A 17,057-nucleotide genomic window follows, 5' to 3' on the forward strand; every position below is an offset into this window, starting at 1 on the left:
TTAAATGAGAGGAAAACAAAGGTATTAAAGGGGACACAAATAGAACTTTTTAGCTGCTACAATATTAAATTTAACACATTTAAATAAACTATATAAAGCAGCTCAATTTCTTATAGAAATCTCTCATTCTTAATAAATTTGTGGCTTTGATTAATAAGTTCATTATACAAAATAAAATTTGGAAATTGATCATTTCATCATTTCATCACACGTGATATCTGTCATGTATAATGCAGCTTCCTTATTACTTTTCTTAACCATGCTGATACTTTTCTAGGCTCATAAAAGTCACCATGCTTTGTACTCCAATTCCTCATTTTAAGACTATATAACAACTTATAAGAAAAACACTTAAAAAAATTGATGTATTTTGCTTTTTGATTTATTCTGCCACAACCTTGTAATGTTCATCACATTTACTGTTATAATTGTTAGCACCGTTTTTCCTTTAATTATTTCTCAAAGTAATGCTTCTTCTCTTTACTCCCTCCATTCAATTCAAGAGGAAAAAGGGAAGAAAGTGAAGTTCACAAATGTTATTTGTGAATCCCAGTTTTTCTTCCCTCATCCTCTTTACTCAGTCCAGATGCACCTGTACATCATTAGGCCTTCCTGGGTTCTCTCTTTCCTCTTTTATAAAAACCAGCTCTCCTTAACTGAATTTTGTTTTGTTTATGACTATTCTCTCCCCAAATCTGCCCTCTCCCTGTCCTAGACTAAGTCTTTTATTGTATTTCTGTATCATACATTTTCATTCTTTCCCTTTCCCTTACATGGGTCAAATTATATGCATGAAAACCCCTCCCCCTTACATAATCTTATGACACCCTCATTTTACAAATCATAAATCATTCCTTTGTTCTCTTTCATCCATAGGATCCCTCCTGAATCCCCCACCCCTTTCATTTTCTTCTTTTTTAAAAACCATACCCAGCTCACTTCTCAATATCTTAGACTCTTGGTTTCTGCTTCATATACTCCACTGAAACTGTTCTTTCTACATTTATCAATACCCTCTAATTTAATTTGTTTTCTTTCTTAATACTATGAACTTGAAAAACATCAACAATTATGAACCTATAAAAAGAAAAGAGAAAAAAGAAAAATAGTACTGCATATTAAATTACAAATATCTGATATCTAGAACTTGTTTTGTTAAGTATATAAACAAAGACAATATCTTAGTTCCAAAGTTGTCTCCTTGAGCTTCCTGCCTTCTTCTTTCATTACTCCTCTATGCATTTTTAATAGATTCATTTGACATTCTCTTCTTTTTTTAGCATCTTTATCACTAGCCTTCATTTTTTTAGAAGGCTCTTCTCTTCCTGCTTCCCCCCAAAAAACCTGAATGAGACAAATCAACACATCTACCATGTCTTACAAGATATACTTTCTACAAGTCTAAAACATCTTTATCTAGAAGGTTTCATCATTGGTTTCTTGAAGTCAAGATGGGTCATTGCACTATTCTAAGTTGCTTTCCTTTACAGTGTTAATTATTGTATGAATTGCTCTCCTGGTTTTGTTTACTTCACTCTACATCATACATATAAGTCCTTCCAGACTTCTCTGAACTGTACTTTTTATCATTACATATATAGCAATGATTTCTATTTGATTTTTATTATGAGTGAATAGAACCAAAAGAATACTATACAAACTGACAGCAGTAATGGTTGATGATCAACTATGATGGTCTTGTTCATTTCAACAGTACAATAATCAAAGTCAATTCTAAAAGACTATCAATGGAAAATACCATCCATATCCAGAGAAGGAACAGTGGAATTTAAATGTAGACAAAAACTTACTTCAATTTTTAAAAATTGTCTTAAGTATTATCTTTTTTTTCTCTCTAATGTCCCGTTTGGAGTTGATTCTTCTTTCACAACATGATTAATGTATAGCTCATATTAGATGGCTCTCTATCAGGGGGAGGAAAGGAAGGAAGGGACCAGAGGAAAAAAAATGTAAACCTCAAAATCTTGCAAAAAAAAAAGTTTATTGAAAATCACCAATGCATGAACTGGAAAAATAAATAAATATTTTTAAAAGTTTTTCTATCATGTCTCATCTGGACTACTGCAATAGATTTCAAATTGGGTTTCTTGTCTAGTCTTTTCTCCTCTTCAAATCATTATACATACACTAGCCAAATACACTTTCTAACATATAAGACTGACCATGTTACTCCCCTAATCTCAAAAGTCTTTAGTGTCAATCTACTCTCTTTAGCATAAAAGAAAAATTAATCAGTCTAGAATTTAAAGTCCCCTACTGTCTGGTTCCTTATTTTTAGATTACTCCCACAAAAATAGGACTATTGGCTTTTTCCTTGTACTCAGATTTCTATCTCTTACCTATATTCACTTATACAAATTATAAGTCACTCTCTCTCTCTATCTCCAGTTTTTAAGAATCTTTATTCTTTAAGGCTTGGCTGAGGTGTCACTTCCTCCATGAACTATCTTTACCCACATTCACATTCTCATTCATTTTCTCTCTCTCTCTCTCTCTCTCTCTCTCTCCCTCCCTCCCCCTTCCTCCCTGTGGCTCCCAAATTATGTCCTATCATTCCACAAATTATCTTATAGGATTATTTGAAGAAAAATGCACCCACACAAGACAGACAAGACAGTAAAAGGAAGATTAAAAGTTTAAAAAAATAAAATGTACCTGAATAACCATATATTTCAAAAGTGCTTCTAGAAAATAGCTTGTGAGGTCTTCTTGACCTTTATCTCCTGATTGTGGAGGAACAAGAGGAGTGATTTCTTCTATTGTCACTTGGGCTATCCAGAAATAAAAGAAGAGTTTAATAGTCATCAAATAATTTTTTATAACCAAAGATATAAACAAAAAAATCTCATTTTTAATACAAGTTTTCAATGAACAAAAGAAGTTTCCAAATAATTTTCTATCCTAAAAATCATAGAATGACTCACTCTCAATAAATTAATGTAAAGACAGTAAGTCTACTTAAAAGCCCACTGATTTTAAATATTTCTCCAAGAAAGAAAAACTAAATTGTAACTATTTGACTGGTTCTGAATGAATGTATTCCTTTTAGTCACTAAGTAATATGGCACAATATAATGAACTTGGACTTAGATTTACAACACCTGAGTTCAGGTATCAGCAGTGACTTTTATGATTCTAAGTTTTCTCCTAAATAAAAAAAAAACTTTCACAATCTACCTCACAGATTTATGATAAGAAAAATAGCATATAAATATAAAATATAATTGTCATCTTGAAGAAGACATTCTAGTGAGTGATTCTCAAATTTTTTGGAGATTAGAACATTTTACCTTCTTAAAAGTTATTGAAGACTCCACAAAAAAGCTTTTGTTTATGTTTGTTCTATCTATGTTTACCATATTGAAAATTAAAATGTCAATATTATTTTGAAAATAGTTTAAACCTTAAGGACCATCTGAAATAGTCTGAAACCCCACCCCACCCCAACCCACCCCATCCAGGGTTCCCAGACAATACTTTTAGAACTGCTACTCTAGATAAACAGTATTATATAAAATCCTAGGGATTCTCTGCTTCATAGGCTACACATGATCCTAAATATAGCAATGCTCCAAAAGAAACAGAGAAATTTTAGCCACTGTGATATAATCTCACTGAAGGTTACTTCAATAAGGGAAGTCATGCAAAATTCTCTGAGTCCTATAATTTTCCCTAAAAAAGACAGTTACATGCATTATCTATTACTTCAATTTGCTCCTGAAAAGACTTAAAGAAGTGCCAAAGGTTCTTAAGTCATAGCCTCAATCAAAAAACTGCAAAAAGTCAAGAGACTTCAGTCACTACAAAATGTATATATTAAGTGTATAGTTCAGGGGGCTACATAAACAATTTAGGTAGGATATGGACTTCTGTGTCTATATATGCGCGCACACACACACACATATATGCACATGCAAGACAAGTAAAATTAGCATTTTATGCATTCATCAAATCAGTTTTAATATCACTTTATTTTCACTAAGATTAAGAAAAGTTAATTATGAATTTTATTCCTCCCAATCATATGAATATATTCAGTTTATTTGAAGTGATAAAATATTCCCTAAGCAGTCTATTTTGAATTTAAGGGAGAAAATCCATTTTGCTGAGTATCACTACAAATCATATAGTCAGAATAGCTATTTTTTGCTTCTAATATTGCTTATTTTGCATGATTTTGATAAGAAATTAATTAATCTTGATTTCAGTAGAAACTAATTGTCTTGTACAACTTTGTAAGGAAAAGGATGGCCTTTTACTTCATTCTGGGACCAAAAAAAAAAATAGTGCAGCATTCTTTGGGGGGGGAAGGGAAACACACACACACACACACACACACACACACACACACACACACACACACACACAGTCTGTCTGTCTGTCTCTCTCTCACTCAAAGACTCGCTTAAATGTAGGTGAAAAAAAAAATCAACTAAATATCCAATTATTCATCAGTGATCAATCCAGGCAGCCAACCCTAATTTTTTGGTTTCACTTCATTTCACTGGAGAATTTCTGCCTAGGAAACTTTTTATTAATTTAAAATAATCAAGAGAGATTCTTAAAAGTTGTGTATCATTAGGTTAATTATTCAGTTTCTCTCCCTTTTCTCCCTGGTCTAGGATTTAGGATGCCAGATTTATAGGTACAGAGATCTTGGCAGTCATCTAATCCAAACTCATTATATTATAGATTATAAAACTGAAGTCCAGACAGATAAGTGACCTGTCCAAAGGTGTCACAGGTCACAGAGCAAGAATATGAATCCAGATATATATTTGTTTCCAAATCAATTACTCTTTCCACAACATCACAATTGGAGTATAAGCCAGTTAAGTGCTATAAAGGAAGGAATCTGCACATGAGAAAGAATAACAAAATCTGGACTAAATTAATATTCTTTTCATTCAATCATACTCACTTAGGATGAGACTATATATTTTACTTCCCATTAAAGATCAAAGTAAGGAAACTGAAATTAGTACCTCTGTTGAATACTACTATTGTCGACTAAAAGGGGTTATATTTTCCTTATCACCAAATATATCCAAAGGAGATTTTAAATGCTCTAATAGGATAACCTAAAGATTAAAACTTATCTAAACCATTTCCAAAGAGCTGCATATGGCATTTAGGCAAAGGAAGGATAAGGAACTTGCTACATTCAGTTGTTCATTAATGTCTTTTGTGAGAGAGAAAAATAAGAAGACAATTTTGGGTAATCTGGCATGTTATGATCCTTGTGAAAAAAGCAGTTATATACAAATGTTAATAATCACAGAAAATATAGTATTTTAATTAAAACATGTTTTGTTCCCCTTTTAAAGAATTTTATATCATAAATGTATTTTGATTTTTAAAACACATGCACATACACACTTTTATGAAAAAATCTAAACATAAACCAAACAAAGAAAGTTAAATAACTCATGAGATTAAAAATTACCCAGAATTTTCTCAACATAAAAGGGAAGAAGGTATTAAAAAAAGATATCATGTAGAGGTGGAAATTTAAAATACAAATAATAACAATTGAGCAACTAAAGCAATCAGAAATTTTTTTTTAAATTTTGAAAGTATAATGAAAGTAAAATAGAAAATATCTGATTTATAAAAAATTAAATAAATTTAGATTTCCTTTTCCATAATATATATGTGTGTGTGTGTGTGTGTGTGTGTGTGTGTGTGTGTGTGTGTATCTCCTCCATAAAGTAATACAATGTAAAAAATATATCTTGACACATCCAAATGAGCAAAAAGATAAGTATACTATGAAAAGGGAAATCAAAGAAGTGTTACACTGGATTTGGAATGCTTAGTAAATTTTCAAATCACAACACAAAAAAAAATGCTGTTAATTAATATCCTATAATCTTACTTTCTTGAAGGTTAAGTGGGGGATTAATGAGATTATCTAAAGTCCGAGGTCCATATTCAGACAGTGGTGAGGCAAATCCAGGAACTAAGCAAGAAAATATCCAGAGCTGTTCTTTACTACAGTTATTCTGAAGAGCTTGTAACCATAGCAAGAAGAGACGGACACCTTCACGCCTGATCTGAAAACACAAAACAATTAAATACACACAGAATTTTTACCCAAACAGAAATAAAAGGATATGAAAGATTTTTTTTTTGGAGATCAAAATTCTCTAAGAAACAAAAAAATTAATGATTGCCAAAAGTTATAACTGTCACCATATTAGATCTAGAAGTAATACATTTCATTTCACCAAAACCTGAGTCAATGGAACTGATAAAATAGGAAGCTTAATTTGTCTTTATTTCCCCAAGATATAAAATAAAAATCCTTTCAAGTTTCATTTGCTATAAACAATGGCACAATAAGCAGAGAGTGCAAATACTTGTTGGGTGAGGTAATCTCATCTCGATAAATCTCAGTGTATTTATTTATCTGTAACATGTAAAATAATAATATTATAATTACCTCCTTCACAGAGATGTATCAAATAAAAATGTTTGGGAACCTCTACAAGCCTTAAAATTGCCAATTTTATTATTATTGTAGTTGTTATTATTACTACCATGGCTTAGATGACAACAGATAGGTGATAAAAGAGGTTCTATTTTCCCATTGCTGTTATCTCTAGGTCACTGCAGCACTAGGTTATCAAGTGAAATTTACCTTCCCTACAACAGGTGGACAGCTTCTACAAAGCAAAAAAAGTGGCAAATCAGAAAAGTGAAAATTAGTACAGAGTTTTTAGTGTCATTTATATTTCAGAATGGCTGCAGTCACAATTTAATTGCTTCTGCTGTCATTGGAAAATGTTTTTCCTCTAAACAAAGTTCAGAATGGAGTATCTTTAATAGGGCAGTGTAGTTTCAAATCACAAATGCATTTAAGGGACCTGGTATTGGGGGGGGGGGAGTAGCACCCAAGTATTAAAGAGGATGCTATTGTACTTTTAAATATAATCATAATCCAAAAAAAGGCAATTCAGCACCTTTAAAAAAAGAAGAGAAATTGAAGGAGATATTAAGTAGAAGTCATATGCTTGTTTCAAATTTTTTCCACACATCAGAATTAAATATGACTGCAGGTGTATATTTTACAAATCCAGAAAAGTATTTTGCATAGAAAAACATAAGTGCACATCTCTTCTGTCACAAAGCAAATCTAAAATGCTTTTAAAAGTCATCCTACTAAAATAAATACATTTATATACCTTTAAGGAGTTTCCTGTGTGAAGGAGTTTCTTTAAAATCAATCCTGCAAAGAGAACATTAATTTAAACACTTATCGTTTCAAGTGATTCAATAGCCATGTTAAAATTTCTTTTCTACTTGTCCTACTGCTTTTACTTATTGTACTTATTGCTATTCTGTCCTACTAAACTTCAACTCAAGGTAATCCCCATCATCCAGGATTTTCATTCCTATTCATATTCCAACCATTATGCTTTTATGTGAAGAAAAGCAACAAATTGTTAAACAGTTGAACTGAATGCCAAGAAAATCCAGGCTCAGGCCTCCCCTCTGACTCATCCTGGCTTAAGACACTGGGTCATTTAACCTACAGCAGTTCTCAAACTTTTAGGTCTCAGGAGCTAAAGTTATACTCTTGGATATGATTATGTACCCCACAAAGAACTTTTGTGTATGAGGATAATATCCATAGATTTTACCACAATAGAAGATAAAATGCCTTAATGTTATTAAAATAAGTTTTGACCTTGATAACTTCCAAGGTCCCTAGACCAGACTTTCAGAACCACTGCACAAGAAAATTTCTTAAGACTGCAAGTTACAAAGAAAAGAACTGGAAATTGAGGGGATACCCAGTTACAATATATGAATGTTACATAGTACTACTGCTCTATAAGAAACCATGAGTGGTTTAGAAGCATAGAAAGTATTACATGAACTTATGCTGAGCAAAGGGAGCAGAACCATGAGAACATTATATATATTAACAACACTATGAGTTGATCAACTTTGATGGATGCCTCTCCTCTGAGCACTTCAGAGATAACTCTGGGAGACCTGTTATAGACAGTGCCATCCACAACCAGAAGAAAAAACTAAGTTTCAGAGAAGACCATGACCTGAATTGAGAGTGAACTTTTTTTTTTTTTTTTTACCAAAGAAAGTCACTAAACCTATGAAGAAAGGTCTGGTCCCTATCTTTTCACCTGGGCTTCAAAACCTCTGCTGAATCCTCACTTTAAATTTCCAAATACTCTTTCCCCACTAAACTCTTATTTCACTGGCCATACCACATTAATTTTCTCCAATATTCTCTTCTGTGACTTAACACTGCTGTAGTGTCTGAATCCATAATTAGAATGAAAAGAGTGCTACATTGGAATCCAAAAGACCTGGACTCAAATATGCTTACTAACTGTGTGATTCTAAAAAAGTCACTTAATCTCTCTAAGCCTTGGTTTTGCTTATCTATAAAATGGTGACAAGAATTATAACTGGTTCACAAGGCTATCATGAAGTTTAAATGAGAAAATGTTAAAAGGCAAAGAAAACTTTAATGTCAGTTATGTTCTCCTGAGAGGAAAAAAAAATATGCTTTGCCAAGTGAAAAAAATTCCTATTTATGCAGCAGTATCATTTCTCCCACCTCCTCTAAAACAATGTGATTTCAATTATCTCCTCTCAAGAATCTTCAACAAGTCTAAAATAGAATTCATATTTTCAGCCAATCTATTTGTTCTACAAACCTTTCTATTTCTTTTAAGAACATCAAGAATCATCACTCTATGTAGGAACCAGTAGTTTTGCAATCTCAGGGTCATCCTTGATTCTTTCCTTCCTTGTAGTTTTGTAGCCACTTCACAATATCTCTTGCATCCATCCTACTCTCTAACCACAAAGCCTCTTACCTAAAATACTGCAAGAGCCTTCAATTTCCATCTTCATAATTATTCTGTTCCCCTCTCCAAGCTGCTAAATCAAATACTCTAAAACACTGATCTGATCTTGTCACTCTACTACTCAAATATCTTCAAAGGTTCCCTATTGCCTCAGTTATAAATTACAAATTCCTCAGACTTACATTTAAAAAAGAACTCCACAAGCTCATTATCACCTAATTTATAATTAACATTTCATATCACTATCCTTGACACTCTATATTCCAGTATGTGGGATAAAGTTTTGAGATTTCTTCAGTAAAATATTATAGATTGAAATTGGTTAACCATGTACTCCTCCTCCCTTGACAAAGCAAACTTCTGGGATATTGTTGAAGAGTCAACTGACTTCATCTTATCTGTAGATGTTCAGAGAATCACTCAATTCCTGGGACTACAGAGATAATCTGGTTTAGGTTTGAATTTTATGTTCTCTTCCCTAGATTTGTTTGCTTTGTTTGAATTCTATGCCCCTTTCCCTAGGGTAGTTTTAGTGTTTGGATTGTAAAACCACATTCCTCATTAACAAGGGTGGGTCAGTTGGGGGGGGGTCAAGTTAGGATAAATGTGATTCTTGAGCCTTAAGTGGCATTTGTCCCACAAACCAGTCAATCACTGTTGAACACAGGATGCCATTTTACCTTTGTGTCTTTGAATAAGCTATCCCCTTGCATTCCCTTTAAGAATCACACAAGGTCTTCTCTTTATTTTCCTTTTCTTTTCTTTCTTTCCTGTTCTTGCTACAGGTTCTCTGCCCAAAGGCCTGATAAGATTTCTTACATGCCCCAAACCATTCTGGTTTTCCTTAATTGGCCAATAGTGGGTCTCAGGTTAAACTTAACTTGATCATTATTTGGCTCAGAGTGAATGTACATAGCCTTTTCTTCTGTTTTGAACAGAAATACAAAGGATCTTCCTCTCACATATGCAAGAGACTATTCTTTCCTTTATTTCTTTCTTATCTGTCTTAATCACTGAGAAATTCTGAGGCTCTTGCCCTTGCAGTTTGACTTTTTTTGGACTAAATAAAAGTGGTCCTTCTTGACCCCCTTTGCCTCATTTCTCTTACCTAGCCTTAATCATCAATGAATGGGCAATGTCAGAAACAAACTGTGACCTGGAAAAGACCTTAGTTTTTTTTTTTTAAAAGACCAAGGCCTCCCACTATATCCAGGGCCATCTCCAGTTGTCTTGATTAATACTGAGGCCTAGATAGCTCCAGAGGAGAAAGGCTGGTGACTTTGCATTGCCTTCCCTAGAAACCCCATTTAAATACAATTCATTTGCATGTCATAACATCACCTCCCTCATGTCAAGGTCTTCTTCTACAATAAAGGACAAACTACAGCAGCTTCCTTCAAAGCACAGTCCAGATGACATCTCCAACATGAGGTCTTTCCTAATTCCCTCACTAATTAGTGCTCTCTGTCTCTGCATGCATTTTGCACATACATGATGTAACCTCCCAATTTCAACTAAATTTCTTCAGGACAAAATATACTATTTTTCTCTTTATATCCTTCTTAGGTTTAACAAAGTCATGAACATAAAATTAATGTTCATATTGCAAATATATGTTGGTGTTTTCCAGTGCTTAAAAAAAAAAAAGCAACTTTGCTCTGGACCTTTCTACAACCTTGAGCTAAAGTTCCATATCTTTTCTCCCTTACACCATATACCATCAAACTTTCTTTTAATAAAATGACCCTACTGTCTCCACTTGTCAACCCATTGCATTACCTAGCTTCTGATGCCATGATTCCATTCACATTTCCCTCAAAGGTTATCAATTCCTAACTAATGGCCTTTTCTCAAACTGCATTCTTCCTGCCCTACCTACAGGGTTACCCCTCTTTCTTGATACTTTCTCTTCCCTTGGCTTCCTTGAATTCAAAAGCTCCTGTCTCCTTTCTCTGTGATAACTCATTCTATACCTCCTTTGTAGGAGCTTTTTTTCAGAGCTCATGTTTCCCAAAGTTGTCTCCTTGATTTTCTTTTATTTTTTTCTCTTCAGTTTCTTTCTGAAAATCTGAGTTCTAGGAAACATGAATTTGAAACGCTGAACTCAACTATCTCCTTTAGAAAAATAAGCACCAAATTTCCATTTCCTCACCGTTCTCATGGATTCTAAATCAACAAATAAACATTTATGAAGAATTTACTTCATAATAAAATATAGTGCTAAGTACTAGAGATACAAAGAAAAAACAAAAACAGTCCCTGCCTACAAGACTCTTAAATTAGGGAAGACAACAAATACACAAATAGGCATAGAGGAGATGTAGAATAGATGGCAAGATAACCTTAGAGGAGTTATTAGATGATAAGAATGCAAAAGCCCTTCTGCAAAAGGTGGCATTGAGATGGTTCTTGAAGTAAGAAAAGAATTCAGGAAGAGAGGCTGGTTAGTGCAAAAGTATGTAGGAGATGGAGTATTGTGTGTGAACAATGCAAAGGGTACATACAGTAAAACTAGACTGCAAATTTTCATTTTAACTAGTTACTAAATATGTTACTAGCATGTCTCAAACAAAGTAGTTTAAAGTATTTTGCAGAGGCTATCCTTCCAGACCTGGAATTCAATTTCCCTTCTTTAAAGCTCAAATCAAGTTTAACTCAAGGTAGCCTTGAATTTAAGGCTTTAACTAATACCCCCAATATGCTAGTCTCCTCTTTTCCTAAAAGATTACTTTAAAATCCTTTATATTTTTTATGTTGTTTTTTCAATAGATATAAACATACTTTCATGTAAACTCCATGAGGGCAAGAACTACTTTTTTTTTTTAAATCTGTAACCCCAGAGGTTAGCACAATATCTCTTTATAATTGTTTAATAAATGCTTATAGACTAAATAAATTAGGACAGTTAGGTGATGCAGTGGATAGAGCACTGGCCTTGGGAGTCAGAATGACAGGAGTTAGAATCCAGACACTAGCCACTTACTAGCTTGGGCAAGTCACTTAACCCTGATTGCCTCACATCCAGGGTCATATCTCCAGTCATCCTGATTCATATCTGGCCACTGGACCCAGATGATTCTGGAGGAGAAAGTGAGGCTGGTGACTTAGCACAGCACCCCCCCCAATCAAATCCAATTCATGTACTAATGTCATGGCATCACCTAACATCATGGACTTCTTCAAAAAGGAAGAACAACACAACACATTGACTAAATGGGTTCATGAGGTCATAGATGTACTATATACTTCCAAAAGGTTTAAACTGTAATCTAGCTACAGCTCATTCTATGCAATCTGTGTTCATACACTCCAATGAATCTTTCATGGGGAAACCCACCTATCATACTGAAGGCTTCTTTACAAAGGGTTTTTACAATTATGTGGTTACTAGGATACCACACAATTTGTTCATCCAATCTCTCCAATATAACTAATACGCTTCGTTTTATAAGCACACTTTTATATTTTAAGTCATTCCTTGCACATTATCATCTGGGCAATATTCTATAGCCTGTCATTCCACTGCTCTTTGGGTCCCTCTGAATTTTGATTCTTTGAAGAGAGATTTCATATTCTTCTTTTAGAAAGTTTTGAAATCAAAGTGCTATATAATATCCCATATGCAATCTAACCAACCCTTTCTCTACTATTCAATTTTATACAAAACTGATTGTCCTCTGCAGCATCTGACATTTATATAATTATAGACCATCACGATCCATTGAGTGAATGTATCAACTCAACCACATAGAATAATCTGGACAGTAAAAATTCTTCATCTCTTGGTTTTTCCTATGTGGATTCTTAAGCCAAATTTTCTTTGACAGTTAAAAGAGATCCCATTTAGGCAGCTCTAATATTCGAGGGCTTGATGTAGCCAGCACAATATCATCTACAATAGCATATACCAGGAATCCTTCAATTTGGATTAAGCTCTGTACTTCCTCTTCATATCAATGGCAGACTTTACTGAGCTTATACTTTCTAAACTCAATGCTTCACTTGTTAATCATTATCAAAGGATTATTTAACAAATTTATCTTTTGAAAATCCTAAAAACTCTTGTTTACTAAGTAAAATACCACTTCATTTGGTATTAAAAGCCTAACACAATCAATACAATCCTAAATCTCTAGCCCCCATCTCTTACAATCTTCCAATAAGTATCCAGGCAAATTGTATTACTTGCCACTCTCCTCATTCTTATACTAAGTTTTTATTTGTTTACATATTTCTCTGTCTGGAATACAATCCTCTATTTTTTTTCTGTAGCAGATGAAAAACTTTCCAATTTTCATGGTCTGATTCAAATACCATTTTCTTTAAGAAGCACAGCATGGTGCAGTAAATAAGCAGTAGATTTTATAGGAGGTGGGGATTTGCAGACTTTAGGTGAAAAAGGAGGGTAAATGGTTTTAGCTATTCATCTGCAGGTGAAGGAGGCTAGGAAAACTCACTTATCAACCACACCTGTCTATAGGCCTAAAAAAATAATCCAGGTAGTATACAGGAAGACTGAATAAAAGAGATTGGACTAATTTGTTCACTGAAGTTTTTAATCCAGATTGTATTACTGTACAATGTACATTGTATTACTGGAAGGATCCTATTAAAATAGTCATTGTGCAGGTTTTAAGGGAGTTTCCTTTTATTTTTGGAAACATGTACTCCCACATTTAATCTGATAGTTAATAAAAGTTTTTTTTAGTTATTGTGGTTCTCATCATCCTGGTGTTCCCACAATTTAAACTCAAATCCTTAGTGGGCAATGGACTTAAAAGGTAAAAATGTTGAAATTTAAATATTGGCTCTGACTCAAATCCAGGCTTCCTGGGTACATAACTTTGGTTACTCCACCTTCCTGACAGATAAATTAGGAATAATAATAATCCTTGAAAGTAACTGTGAGTAAAGCACTTTGTAAAATTTAAAGTACTATATAAATGTGAATTATTCCCTAATCAGAAGTAAATGCTCTTTCCCTCCTTAAATCTCACAAAGAACTTAATTTTGTTTTTCTATTTTGGGATAAAAGTCAAAATTAGAAAAAACTCTTAGTGCCTCTAGGCAATCCACTAAGATTTGCAAAAGAGGTGCTAATCTACTCTGATCTAAAGGACCAGGAGGTACTCAAAAGTCAAGAAGGGAAAAAAAAAGGAGAAAAAGATATGCATATATGGATATGTAACTATTGTTACTTATTTTTTATCTTTCCTACTAAACTATCAGCTCCAAAAGGATAGGGATCTCCTTTTATTTCTGCTGTATCTTCAACTGTGATCTGAAAATAGTAAATATTTCTGTGAATTAAATTATTTAATTCTAAATGTCAGAGTTCTCGGTCAGACTTAATAAAAACTTTTTAAACAAGTCCTTGGCAAACTCAAATTTAATTTTGGTGACCCTGATATCCATCTGGCAATAATCTCAGTGCCAATGGAGAATCAAAAAGATCACCTATAAAATATAATTTCTTAACCTAAAGAAGAGTATATAAAACAGACCATACTGTAAATGGAATGTCACAAATAATTTGCTATTTCCACCTTCCTAATTAATCTCCTGAAAAGTTCAGTAAATATTTTTACCCTTTCCCAACTTCCTGAAATTTATTTTCCCTACTTTCTTACAAAAATTACAACCACATTAAATTTAAAATATCTACTTCCAATTAATTTTTCAAAATGAATTTAACCTCTTCCTGTATACCTTTAACCTGTTCCTGTATAACTTCACATTTAACCTTTGTTTGTTGCAAGTAAAATATCACTCCTTTTCTATATATAGCTTCTCAAAGAAAATCTGCAAATAAGTTTTAAACAAGTTACCAAAAAATAGAAAGTACTAACAAGTCTTTTTTTTAATTAGCTATTTGAAATTTAAGAGTTGTAATTTAGGTCACTTACCAATACTATGAAACTGCCATCGCTGGTGAATCCTTTCTGGAAGAAGTTGTAAAATTTTCTAAAAATCAATAGAGAAAACAAAGTAAGAAACTTTATGAAAAAGACATGCTTGAAACACTATAAAATGAAAAACGCATTGGAAATATTAAGCTTTTAGAGCTCCTTGTGTAAAGATATGACACAAATAATAAAAATTTAAAAAGCATTCAAGTTAATCTGCCTATTATTTGATACTTTTTTAGCCCTAGTAATTTATTATAATATTATATATTATAATATGGTATAATATAGCATGGGCAGCTAGGTAGTCACTGGATAGAGAGCACTGCCTTGGAGACAAGAGAATGAGAGGTCAATTCCAGCCTCAGACACTTAACACTTAACTAGCTGTGACCTTGGCAAGTCATTTAAAGCTGATTACCTCACATCCAGATCATTTCCAGTTGTCCTGAATCAAACTTGGCCACTAGATCCAGATGAGGAGGAGAAAGTGAGGTTGGTGACTACCAACCTCAGCATCTCCTCACTCAAATACAATTCACATGCTTGTCATGGCATCACCTCCTTGATATCAAGATGTGTTATGTTTCATCATTATTCCTCTGTAATATTGCTTAGTTATAAAAGTTGCTAAGTCTTTCAAAAGGCTGACCTTTACCATGTTATCATTTTTTTGAATAAACTGCTCTCCTGGTTCTGCTCAGTTCACTCTATATCAGTTCATATGCCTTCCCAGGCTTCTAAAACAACCTCCTTTATATTCTTTTTTTTCTTTTTCTTTTTTTTAGGTTTTCACAAGGCAAATGGGGTTAAGTGGCTTGCCCAAGGCCATACAGCTAGGTAATTATTAAGTGTCTGAGACCAGATTTGAACCCAGGTACTCCTGACTCCAAGGCCGGTGCTTTATCCACTACGCCACCTAGGCACCCTATATTCTTTCTGAAGAGAATTTTGTTTTCCATTCTGAATTCTCTCCCCTTCCCTCAGTCACTAAGAAGAACACAAAACCGATTACAAATATATATATAGTTATGGGGGGGGGAATTTCCATATGTGTCATGAGAAAAAAGAGAAAAGAGGGAGGGAAAAGGAAAGAACAAGGCTGAGTACACACTTGGAGGGAGGTAACCATGCATGCTGGGCTAGATGCTGGAACTAAGACTTCACCCTACCCCTGGCATCTGATCCATACTCTTCCTGCTACGCTTTGATTCACATCATATCTGAAGCAAAGAAAAGTCAAAGAAAATGCAGAGAATGGGATGATCAAATAGCTACATATAGTAGCATGACACTTGATGAAAAGAATTCTGCTAGAATACAGAATATACAATGGAAGAAAGAGTAGATCCTCATTGATGGGGAAAAGCGTGGGGTGGAAAGAACCTCTGAGTTCTAAAGGAGAGTGACAGTACAAAAACACTTTTCATATAAATAAAGTCAGATCTAAACAACTGGAAAATTGTCAAATGTTCATGGTAGGTCAAGCTAATAAAATGAAAATAATTCTCCCTAAATTAAATTATTTATTCAGCACCACATCAAGCTACCATAAATTATTTTAGAGAATAGAAAAAATACTAACAAAATTCATCTGGAAAAACAAAAAAACAAGACTATCAAAGGAACTGATGAAAAAAATGCAAGGGAAAATGGCCCAATCATACCAGATCTAACATATATTATAAAGTGACAGTCAACAAAACTGTTTGATACTAAGAAATAGAGTAATAGACCACTGGAATAGATTAGGTACAAAAAAGAAACCCAGTGGTAAATGAGCATAGCAATCTACTGTTTGATAAAACCCAAAGACTCTAGCTTCTGGAATAAGAATTTACTACTTGACAAAAACTGCTGGGAAAATTGGAAACTAGGCGTAAACCAACATCTCATACCCTTTATTCCAAGATATGGTCAAAATGGATACAGGATTTAAACATAAAGTTGTTTTTGACCAAACATGACACGTATGGATCATTTTAATTACAATAAATTAAGTTTTTTTGCATAAATGAAACAAACACAAACAAGATGAGAAGGAACACAGAAAGCTGCAAAACAATTTTATTTCTGATAAAGAACTCATTTCTAAAAAAATAAAAACTGAGCCAAATTTATAAGACAAGTAATATTATTCAAGTGATAAATGGTCAAAGGATATGAGGAGGCAGTTTTCAGATGAAGAAATTTAAAGTTATCTATAGTCATGGGAAAAATGCTCTAAATCATTATTACAGAAATGCAAATTATAACAGCTCTTGACACTTTACATTATATTGGC

At 33.4% G+C, this 17,057-nt stretch overlaps 1 protein-coding gene across 6 annotated transcripts in view; it reads right to left on the reverse strand.

Moving 5' to 3' along the window:
- Window positions 1-17,057, reverse strand: part of RALGAPA1 (Ral GTPase activating protein catalytic subunit alpha 1) — a 331,780-nt gene that overhangs the window by 284,227 nt on the left and 30,496 nt on the right. For all 6 annotated transcript variants that reach the window (XM_074213382.1, XM_074213380.1, XM_074213383.1 and 3 more), the window contains exons 4-7: window positions 14,774-14,831; window positions 7,209-7,252; window positions 5,900-6,077; window positions 2,677-2,792 (exon numbers count right to left, since the gene is read on the reverse strand). In XM_074213382.1, coding sequence (XP_074069483.1) covers window positions 2,677-2,792; window positions 5,900-6,077; window positions 7,209-7,252; window positions 14,774-14,831 — 396 coding nt within the window. The remainder of the gene's footprint in view (window positions 1-2,676; window positions 2,793-5,899; window positions 6,078-7,208; window positions 7,253-14,773; window positions 14,832-17,057) is intronic.

This window comes from Macrotis lagotis, chromosome 1 (assembly GCF_037893015.1).
Source record: "Macrotis lagotis isolate mMagLag1 chromosome 1, bilby.v1.9.chrom.fasta, whole genome shotgun sequence".
In the NCBI taxonomy this organism is placed as follows: domain Eukaryota; kingdom Metazoa; phylum Chordata; class Mammalia; order Peramelemorphia; family Peramelidae; genus Macrotis; species Macrotis lagotis.